Source organism: Scyliorhinus canicula, chromosome 18 (assembly GCF_902713615.1).
Source record: "Scyliorhinus canicula chromosome 18, sScyCan1.1, whole genome shotgun sequence".
Lineage (NCBI taxonomy): Eukaryota > Metazoa > Chordata > Chondrichthyes > Carcharhiniformes > Scyliorhinidae > Scyliorhinus > Scyliorhinus canicula.
Genome location: NC_052163.1, coordinates 10,823,100 through 10,834,577, shown reverse-complemented (window position 1 = coordinate 10,834,577; position 11,478 = coordinate 10,823,100). Strand labels below are relative to the sequence as shown.

The following is an 11,478-nucleotide window of genomic DNA, read 5'->3' as shown; positions in this document are numbered from 1 at the left end:
GCATCCTGTAGCTGAATGTACAAAAGATAGGCTGGCAGAACATTGATTGATTTTCAGGTCCAACGGGTTTCCTGGTTTCTACAGAAAAAGGAAAATCAACAGCTCCCCTCAGCTGGCAACATTCCAGCTGTGCTCTCGGCCAGGATGTTGTACAGAATGAACATCAGGAAAGAAATACATTAAAAATCCCCCAGTAAAGAAGTGAATTTTGAAATGATCTCAGCACCTTCACCCATTGTTTACTCACTGTATCTAACCTATATTTCAGATCCATTTTCTGATCCGGTCCTTGAAATTGAACCATCTGACACAATATTTGAAGGAGATAGTCTCACCATTCGATGCATGGTTAATTTTACACCTTTGTTCCTTGGTGTACAACCACAAATGATGATTGTGAAGGATGCAATTCCAATAATCACAATTTACAATACTACTACCGCAGTATTTACTACAACAGCAGCTCTAAATTACACTGGAGAATACGAGTGCATAGCAAAGTGGAAAGAGGCAATGAAAATGACAAAAAGAAAAGTGATTGTGAAAGGTAAGACTGATATTTATTATAATAATAATAACCTTCATTCTTGTCTCAAGTAGGCTTACATTGCAATGAGGTTATTGTGCAAATCTCCTAGACGCCACGATACGGCGACTGCTCGGGTACGTTTTACTTGATTTGGAAAATACACAGCCCAATAAAGGCTGAGCAATGTTGTTGGTGTGAGGAATGTAAGCAAGCAGCAGAGCTGGGTTTGCAGACAGCGGCTGGGTTCTTTGTTCGTTGCTATTCTATTTTCCCGCCGGCAGCCCCCCCCCCCAGCGGGTTTTGCGGCAGCGTGGGGTGGTTGCATTGGGAAATCCCATTGACAATAGGCTGGAAGATAGAATCCCGCCTCCGGCGAACGACACGCTGCAGTGAAACACTCGGCCGGCAGACTGCAGAATCCCGCTTAGTGTTGCCTGTTTCGGAACGTAGGACTTGGGAACGGCAGGAAGCCATTCAGCCCTTAGAGTTTACTCGAGGCTTCTCTTGCTCTCAGGATTCCCACCAAAACCAAGACATTACAATGTGCGATGACAGGATTTTACACAAACTGCTAGTTTAACCTAGTATAAAGTGGGAAAGGGCTTCCCCAGCTTTTAGCCTCCGTTTCCTGCTGATCCAACTATAAGGTGTCCGAAGGAACAAACAAAGATTTGTGACTAGCGCCAAGACCCTCGCAGATGGAAAGGATTGCCATACCCAAGGGCAGGCTCCTCGACTGCTCAGAAATTCTTCACTAATCCAGCAATTTTTGCTTCCAGTTTCGCCACTTACCTTATGGTCACATTTGTTTTTCTTTCATAGCAATACCTGTTTCCTGTATCTTTCATGTGCTGCGTTGAAGGAATATTATCCAATAATAATATCACAAGTTTTACCAAGCTATATCAGAAGCACCTTTACATCAAATAAATTAAATGTTACTGAAGGAGGCCATCATATTATTGGGCTGCATTCTCCGTTTCGCAACGGCGGAAGGGTGATTCAGGATCGGGCAGCGAATCCAGTTTCGGGAAAAAAACGGGTTTGACACCGATTCCGATGCTTCAACCTCTCCACTGGTGGCGGGATCGAGGTTCACACCCTGTGCCAGCAGGACTGTGAAAATGGGTTGTTAAGACCCGTTTGCATCCTATTAACAGGCCAAGCACCATTTTCTCCAAGCCTACATGATTCCCTGGTCCTCTGGGGCGGGATTTGGTGCAGACCTTGACAAACATGGCCCTGACGCAGTGGATCTCACCGTGAATCAAAGAGTAACGCTTTCAGGGAGTTGCTCTCAAAGTCCATCGGAGGGCCACCCTCACCCCTACAACGCAAGACCTGCCCACTCCACCTCCACCAGACACCCCCCCCCCCCAACTCCCTGGTTTACACCCCCTCAGACCTTTCATCTGCAAGCTTTTCATTCATGGGCAGAATTCTGCGGGAATCGGCGGGATGGGCAATCCCGGTGCGAAGGAGTGGCGTGAACCACTCCAGCGTCGGGCTGCCCCGAAGGTGTGGAATCCTCCGCACCTTCAATGGCTAGTCCGGCGGCAGAGTGGTTTGCGCCGCGCCGGCCGGCATGGAAGGGGCTTGGCGCCATGCCAACCAGTGCCGAAGGGCCTCCACCAGCTGGCGCAAGTTGGCACATGCGGGGGGGTTCATCTCCGCGTCTGCCATCGCAGACTTTTACAATGGCCGACGCAGAGGAAGAGAGTGCCCCCACGGCACAGAACCGCCCGCAGATCGGTGGGCCCCGACCGCGGGCCAAGCCACCGTGGGGGCACCCCCCAGGGCCAGATCCCCCCGCGCCCCCCCCGAGGACCCTGGAGGCTGCCCGCAGAGCCAGGTCCCGCCGGTAAGTACCTACTCTAATTTACGCTGGCTGGACCGGCCGTAAACAGGTGGCTACTCGGCCCATTGCGGGCCGGAGAATCGCCGGGGGGCCCGCTGCCAGCAGCCGGCGACCGGCGTGGCGCAATTCTCGCCCCCGCCAAATCCCCGGCGCTGGAGAATTCGGCAGCTGGCAGGGGCGGGATTCATCTCGCCCCCTGGCAATTCTCCGACCCGACGGGGGGGGTCGGAGAATCCCACCCCAGATCTCTGCTTTCACTAGGCTGTGATTGACAGGTTCCACACAGACATTTCCTTCAACTCCCTTCAGTAGGAGCTTTGAAGTACCCAGCTGTGAAACTAACCAGTTAAATGTTCTCACTGCGTCTTTTTCCCTGCCAAAAGCACTTAACTGTCTTTGATGTGGTGCAGGAGCTGAATTGTGTTGCAAGGGGGAGGGGTCGCAGCTGCCGACCTCATTATCGGGCTGCCCGCCCAAATTGGCGGCCTGATAGTGGGCTTCGCTAGGGAATCCCTTGCAATCTTCGTCATGTGTAAATTCGCATGGCTAAGGATCGTCACTCACTTCCTGATTTATGGTCCCAAATGGTCTCCCAAATGGAGAATCCCAGTCATTATCTCAGTTAATGGTGAACACAGTAGAAAATATTCCTGTGAGGCATCAAGCACTTCAAATTAAAGAAATGGAACAAAAAGAGTCTGTATGTTACTGGGACATTCTGAATTTTCCCTCAGTGTATCCGAACAGGTGCCGCAGTGTGGCGACAAGGGGATTCTCACAGTAACTTCATTGGTGTTAATGTAAGCCTACTTGTGACACTAATAAAGATTATTATTATTATTACCGTAACTATAAAATAATTTTTGCATAAATTCTTCTGTGTGGAAATGTACCAGAAATTCCGGTGCGGTACGATTGGTTAAACAATCACTCGGTAATACAGAACTTGAAAATTGTTGGAAAGAGAGGCATGTTGCCAAAGCTTTTCATTTTACACGCACAAGAGAAACACAAGAATGACTTTTTTTTAATACTACAGGAGTAAAGGGTGCTGATTGGTGGAGGCGTTGTCATGGAGAAACCATGGGGGAATGAATATAGCTAATAGCTATACTAACAACCAATGCTTGGTGTGATCTCTGATGGTGTGATCGCTAATTGGTGTGATCACTAATGTTTGGTGTGATCTCCACGTGGGGCTTGTGGAGTACGAGTTTCCCTGATAGCAGGCGGAGGCCCGCCCAGCTGGGGCTAGTTAACTGGGCCCTTTGAATGCCGGCCATTACCTGGACCAGCACTGCTGGTAGTCCCGGGTTGGGACTCTATTGCTATATGCCACGGCAGTGGCTTTACTTTCGTATTGTAAATAAACTACGTTAGCCTTCCTCCTTGTGACTCCTGGATTATCAGACTGTTGATGAGGAACAAGAAAAAGATTCTGGACAGCCTCTCCATAGTCAAATGGTTCATAGAACAGTACAGCACAGAACAGGCCCTTCGGCCCTCGATGTTGTGCCGAGCAATGATCACCCTACTCAAACCCATGTATCCACCCTATACCAGTAACCCAACAACCCCCCCCCCCCCCTTTAACCTTACCTTTTAGGACACTACGGGCAATTTATCATGGCCAATCCACCTAACCCACACATCTTTGGACTGTGGGAGGAAACCGGAGCACCCGGAGGAAACCCACGCACACACGGGGAGGACGTGCAGACTCCGCACAGACAGTGACCCAGCCGGGAATCGAACCTGGGACCCTGGAGCTGTGAAGCATTTATGTTAACCACCATGCTACCGTGCTGCCCAATAAGAAAGACCGTGCTTCCAGTAAGAAAAAGACAAAGAGAATCTGAAAATGCCACTATTTGGTAAAATAGTGCCGTATGAAGCGGGCGTGGAAGATTGGCCCCGATATGCTGAGAGAATGCAATACCTCTTTCAGGCAAATGGCTTAGAAGGCGAAGACCGACAGAAGACGATTCTCCTGACCTCTTGCGGATTCGCAATGTTCAGCATCATTAAAAGCCTGACTTACCCGGCAGCCCCAGGACTGAAGGACTCAAAGTCCTTCAATGAACAGAATTGATGTGGGGAGGTGGTGGCGTAGTGTTATTGTCACTCGAATCCAAAGACCCAGAGTACTCTTGGGTCCCAGGTTCAAATCCCGCCACTGCAGATGGTGAAATTTGAATTCAATAAAAATCTGGAATTAAAATTCTAGTGATGATCATGAAACCATTGTCGATTGTCGTAAAAACCCATCTGGTTCACTAATGTCTTTTAGGGACGGAAATCTGCCGTCCTTAACTGGTCTGGCCTGGTCTATATGTAACTCCAGACCCACAGAAATGTGGTTGAGTCTTAACTGCCCCTCAAGTGCAACTAGGGATGGGCAATAAATGCTGGCGCAGCCTGCGACACACATGTCCCATGAACAAATAAAAAAAAACCTAACCACCTGTGTTACTGCAACATTATAGATTCAACATGGCTGGAAGAATCCTGGAACATTAGTCACAGAATTCCTCACAAGACTTGGGAAACTGGCGTAACACTGTCAGTATGGATGGTCCATCTCCGAGATGCTTCGGGACCGACTAGTACGTGGGATAAATAATGTTGCAAAGCAGAGAGAATTGCTGGCGGAACCTACCCTGGACCTTAAAAGAGCCATAGGATTGGTACCGTCTTGTGAAAATGCCACAAACGGGGCCCAGGAACTCCATCTTCAGCATTGGGCGACCCCCATATAGGAGAACAGGTTTCTCCATGGGCATGTGACCCACCCGCCACCACGTCAACACTCAGGCACAATATGTCAGGAGAGGGGTCTATGGTCGCACGATATCAGAACAGGTGGGAAACCTCCCTGGAGGACACGGAGAGAAATCTCAGAGTTTCCACACCTGTGGTCATAGGGCACACCCAAGGCAAGGCTGCCAGAAGAGGCAGAACGTGTGCCACCTTGGCCGGAAGACAAAGCCACCTCAGGCCCGGGCTTTACAAATCAACCCCGAACACAAAGAGTTCATGCAATTGAATTGCATCAGTGTCCCTTAAGTGGCCCAATCCAGATCAAACTCCAGGCCAATGGTCGCACCCTGGACGTTGACACAGGAGCCGCCGTCTCCATTATAGCGGACAGACTTTCAGGCGACTGAGTGGGCATTTAGCCCCTAGGCCTGGAGATTCCAGGGCCAGCTTAGCCACATGCACAGGGGAGTCATTACGCACGGTAGGAACCACCGTGACCTTGGTCACACATGGGCAGCAGACGGTCTGACTCCCTTTAACAGTTGTACAAGGACCAGGACCCAGCCTTCTGGGAAGAGACTGGCTGTAAAAATTCCGCCTGGATTGGCAACAGATTTTTAAGATGGGCACGAGCAACTTATACAAAGTCAAAGGGAAGGATCCTGAGGAGTTCCAGGAAGGCCTGGGAAAAATTAACGGTACTCGGGTGAAAATGTATGTAGACCTGGAGGCCCTACCCAAGTACTTCAGAGCCATGGTCGGTCCCCTACGCCCTAATCACCAAAGTAGAGACCGAATTGGAGCCACAAGGGAATCCTGGAATCATACGCCCGGTACAATTCACAAAATGGGCAGTGCCGTTTGTCTCGGTATTGAAATCTGACAAGTCTTTGTGGTGAATATAAGATGACCGATAACAGTGCCTCCTGCCTAGACCGGGACCCCGTGCCGCACCTCAAGGACCTATATATGAAACTGGCTGAAGGCCACACAAGAGTTGGATACCAGTTATGCCTACCTCCAACTGCAGCTTGATGCAGCATCCAGAAAACACGTCACTATTAATACCAACAAGGGGTTATACAAATATAGCCGTCTCCTTTTCTGAGTATCGTCGGCGTGCGCTATTTTCCAGAGGAGAGCAGGTGAGTGAAAATGCTATTCAATCAGTTCCAAAGCCCTAGCACAGCCGTGAAGAGCCGAACGGCCTCCTTCTGTGTTGTACGGTCCTATGAAGAAAGCAATAGCAAGAATATCAATTCAACCAATTCTTCAAATAAAATAAAAAGCGAAACCTTGGGCAAACATGTTTACTGCGGTTTCGTCTAGGCTCAGCAATGCATGTCTGAAACTGCAGTTCTTTAGCAGGAAAAGGCTGCGATGAACACCCCATTTCCACACAGGAAGCTCAAGATTTACACATTCGAAATGTAGAAAATAAGTGAGCATGTCAATGTTTACCACATGAAAACCTCAGCACCTAACAAATGTGAACCTGCTATAAAAAGCGAATAGATACGCCTACTGTCAATGGAAACCGTTCAGTGAAACTTTCATGATCTTATCCATGCATTTGCACACATAGTGCCCATAAAATAATGTATTTTTGCAATAATATCAGCCCAGGTGTCACTCTGCACAAGGAACATGAATTATATGCTGAGGTTATTTACTGGCCTCTGACTATTAATCAACATATAACTGTTAACATTAAAAGTAAATGTAACTCAGTTTTAAAGTTGCAAGTAGTTAAAATGTGGACCCAGTGACACAAATTACATTTTTTTAACATAAAGAGCAATATTGCACTCCTCTACGTTTCCCATGGTTACAACAAAGACTAAACGCCGAGTTCTCCTGCCGTTGGGATTCCCGTTGGCAGTGCACTCCCGCCCGATGGTTTCCCACTGGCTTGGGGTGACTTCAAAGGGAAATCCCATTGACACGCGGCGGGGGTAGAGAATCCCAGCACCAGCGAACGGCACGCCGCCAAGCAACACGCGGCTGAGCATGGAAACTGCTGTAAAAATGCAGTCTTTTCCTTCCCATGTAACATACACTAGCTTTCGTCTTAGCCAATACATGAAATGGATTTGCCCTTTAATCAACATTTTGGGTTGAATCTTGTCCCCTGCCTTGTGGTGAGTTACACGGCAGGAGAATAATTTAATCAGGCAGGAGAGTGGTCACTGGGGACCCTGCCACCTTCCCGCCTCCATCCCAGTTAAGGCTGTGATGGGAATGGCCCACCACCAATTGAGTCTTTAAGAAGGCAATTGATGCCCACTCAAGGGCCTTATCCCACTAGTACTGAGGCAACAATGGGTGGAGGATTCACCATTTGCAGAGCACGATAAGCAAACCCTGAATTGTTTGCTTCCGGGCTCCCGTCAGGGGGTGTAGGGAGGTGCAGGGGGTGTTCCTCATTTAAATGTACTCAGTTCCTTATCAAAGGACCCGATATCAGGAAGTGGGAGCTTGGTAGGCGAGCCCTTGCCCTTGCTGCTGGACCCCTCCCCACCATCGCTCATCTACGTGGCTGGATCCCTCATTAATCTTAGGCCTCAGGCTCTGCTAATTGCAGAATCAGGCTGGCAGCTCTCAGCAGGAAAGGCTCCTGTTCCAGGGCTCTCAATCCTGGAGGAGACCCACCACTGGCCTGTGAGGTGCCTGAGTAGCACAAGTGCCTTCCAGAAAATATGTGGTGCAGGGGGTCTTGAAGCTCTTCAAGGAGGTGGCTGATACACCTGTTGCCTGTACAGGATTCTGCCCTTCATCTTGGTAAAATAGTTTTACTCTCTTACTGATTAGTGTTCCGCTTGTCTAATACTGGATGTTAAAGATGTCTATTACTGTGTGTTTTCTTTAAACAGTTTCTTCTCGAGTTGCAGCACCAGTCCCAGTGCCCTGGATTTTGGTTAGCACATTGCTCCTTGGTGCCAGCACCATCTATTCCAGCTAACAAAGCTCAGACAAGCCACCTATCCGTGTTTATCAACTGGACACGAGTTGGACGGGCTGCGAGAATCATCCACCGTTAGTGCCGTACATTTCAAGCATCATTGCCACTGACCTTGGATGTGCGCAACGCTATCATTTGGAGGAGTTTCCCTGTTGCTGGCTGAGTAACCATGTGCTCCCACAGGAATTCCGAACGGTGGGCAGCAAGTTTCTTATTCACGTCTAGAAGGGCTGCAATGGGGCGCGGAGAACGTTTTGCTTTTGCAACCTGGCCAGGAAATCACTCTCAGTTCGAAGACATTTTCTCAGAATGTTAAGATGGACCCTCAGATTTTTCTTCCGCAATTGTCAGCCAAGCAATTATTTTATCGTAATGTTTCACTATTATGATATCTTCACAGTTGTGCTTTTGTACATGCATTGAATTGCTTTGAAGTTTTTGAGATGCTTTGAGAAATGTTGTTACGTTTAGGCAATAATATAGCACGTGGATTGCCTGAAAAACATTATGGGAAATGAAAGAAAATATTACACATTCAGTATATCCTCTGTAGCGAATGGCAATTTTCAGGAGAGTGTGCCCATCTCTGTGGCACACGAGGTGATGTTGGCATGATCGGACCGGCAAGTAGATAACGGCCAGTGGCAGTGAGAGCGACAAAGACATTTGAAATCATTATGGCTCCAAAACACCATAGGGGGAGGGTTAGCTTCATTGAGGGCACTCCTCCCTCTGTACACTCCTCCCTGCTCTCTGTGCTCCCTCTCTCCCCACTCAAACTGTAAGCCTGATGAGGGAACAGGCCTCCTGACTCCCAATAAGGTTTTAGGACTCCTCCAACAATGAAGTTCACAGTACTTGCACTAACCCTGAAAACAGCAAAAGGAAGGCAAAAGCACCTCAGCTGAACAAAACATACCAACAAGCAGCAGGAGTAGGCCATTCAGCCCCTCGAGCCCGCTCCGCCATTTAATAAGGACATGGCTGATCTGATGGTAACCTCAAATCTGCATCCCGCCTCCCTCTTACCAAGAGTCGGTCCACCTCTGCCTTAAAAATATTCAAAGACTGGGCAGCATGGTGGCGCAGTGGGTTAGCCCTGTTGTCTCACGGCGCCGAGGTCCCAGGTTCAATCCCGGCCCTGGGTCACTGTCTGTGTGGAGTTTGCACATTCTCCCCGTGTCTGCGTGGGTTTCGCCCCCACAACCCAAAGATGTGAAGAGTAGGTGGATTGGCCGTGCTAAATTGCCCCTTAATTGGAAGAAATTAATTGGGTACTCTAAATTTATAAAAAAGATTTTAAAAAAATATTCAAAGACTCTGCTTCCACCACCTTTTCAGGAAGAGAGTTCCAGAGATTCACGACCCTCTGAGAGAAAATATTTCACCTCATCTCCGTTTTAAATAGGCAACACCTTATTTTTTTTTAAATAAACATTTATTGAAGTTTTACATTTTAACAAAATGTGTTAGTCACCACTGATGTATTATACTGTATATGGGTTTTACGGTAAGGCCCCTGTACTACAGGTACGGGGGTAGATCCCTGCCTGCTGGCTCCGCCCAGTAGGCGGAGTATAAATATGTGTGCTCTCCGTACAGTAGCCATTTCGTCAGCTGCTGTAGGAGGCCACACATCTCTGTGTAATAAATTTCATAGAATTTACAGTGCAGAAGGAGGCCATTCGGCCCATCGAGTCTGCACTGGCTCTTGGAAAGAGCACCCTACCCAACACCACACCTCCACCCTATCCCCATAATCCAGTAACCCCACCCAACACTAAGGGCAATTTAGCACGGCCAATCCACCTAACCTGCACATCTTTGGACTGTGGGAGGAAACCGGAGCACCCGGAGGAAACCCACGCACACACGGGGAGAACGTGCAGACTCCGCACAGACAGTGACCCAAGCCGGGAATCGAACCTGGGACCCTGGAGCTGTGAAGCAATTGTGCTAACCACTATGCTACCGTGCTGCCCTAAAGCCTCGATTACATTCTACTCTCTCGTCTCGTCGTAATTGATATTGCATCATAAACAACGCGACAAAATCACAGGAATGGTCCAGCAAGGCAGGAAAAAAATGTCAAGAGGCGGGCAACCTTTAACAGGGCAAAAGCGGCATTGTACAACAGTGGGGTACACTTTGGAGTGGTCTACCTGGTGAAACTGAGGGTTACGCACATCCCGAGGGACCATTTCTTTGAGATCACAGAGGAGGCAGAGGCATTCGTAAAGGCAGAAGGCCTAGAACTGGAGTTTGGGGATGGGGTTGGTTGGGGACAAATGTTTGATAAAGTTGTATTTTCCTGTTTTTTCTGTTAGTCCAGGTGTTTTGATGCCCTTGCGTTGGTTATGGGTACTTGGTGGGGGTGGAAGAGTGTGGGGGGGGGGGGGGGGGTTGTCTTTTGGTGGGGTGCTTCGTGGTGGTTGGGTAGGGTGGAGAGGTTTCAATTCCGTTTGGCGGGGGGGGGGGTCTCTGGTGGAGGGGCTCCCTCGCTAGCAAGCTGCAGTTCGTTAGTGAACGGGAGCGAGGTGGGGGGAGGGGCTGGGGCTTCAGCTTGCTGAACCCGTTTAGGCAGGTTTCGGTGTGAATGGTGGGGGCTGGGGAATGATGGACAATGAGGTGGTTTGAAGAGGAAGTGGATGGGAGGTTTCTGGGAGGGGGAGGAGACATTAATGATCTGGAAGAAGGAACTGAAGGCACTGTTGCTAAGTTTGCAGATGATACAAAGATCTGTAGAGGGACAGGTAGTATTGAGGAAGCAGAAGGATGTTGCAGAAGGATTGAACAGGCTTGGAGAGTGGGCAAAGAAGTGTCAGATGGAATACAATGTGGAAAAGTGTGAAGTTACATACTTTGGAAGGAGGAAGGGAGGCAAAGACTATTTTCTAAATGGGGAAATGCTTAGGAAATCAGAATTCACAAAGGGACTTGGGAGTCCTTGGGCGGGATTCTCCTGTACCCGGCAGGGCGGGGAATCCCGGCAGGACGGAGTGGCTAGAGCCACTCCGGCGTGGGGCCGCCCCAAAGGTGCGGGATTCTCTGCACCTTCAGGGGCTGGGCCGGCGCCGGAGTGGTTTGCGCCCCGCCGGCCGGCGTGGAAGCCTTTGGCGCCGTGCCAGCCGGGGCCGAAGGGACTCGGCCGGCCGGAGCGGGTCCGCGCATGCGCGGGAGCGTCAGTGGCTGCTGATGTCATCTCCACACATGCGCGGGGGGGGGGTTCACCTACGCGCCGGCCATCGCGGAGGACCACACGGCCGGCGCGTAGGAAAAGAGTGCCCCCATGGCACAGGCCCGCCTGCGGATCGGTGGGCCCCGATCGCGGGCTAGGCCACCGTGGGGGCACCCCCCGGGGCCAGATCG

General features: G+C 49.7%; 1 protein-coding gene across 2 annotated transcripts in view; it reads left to right on the top strand.

Annotated features, from left to right (window-relative positions):
• Positions 1-9,153, top strand: part of LOC119953587 — a 29,047-nt gene extending 19,894 nt beyond the window's left edge. For both annotated transcript variants that reach the window (XM_038777983.1, XM_038777982.1), the window contains exons 5-6: positions 269-547; positions 8,021-9,153. In XM_038777983.1, the coding sequence (XP_038633911.1) occupies positions 269-547; positions 8,021-8,109 (368 nt within the window). In that variant the 3' untranslated portion in view covers positions 8,110-9,153. The remainder of the gene's footprint in view (positions 1-268; positions 548-8,020) is intronic.
• Positions 9,154-11,478: the final 2,325 nt, after the last annotated feature.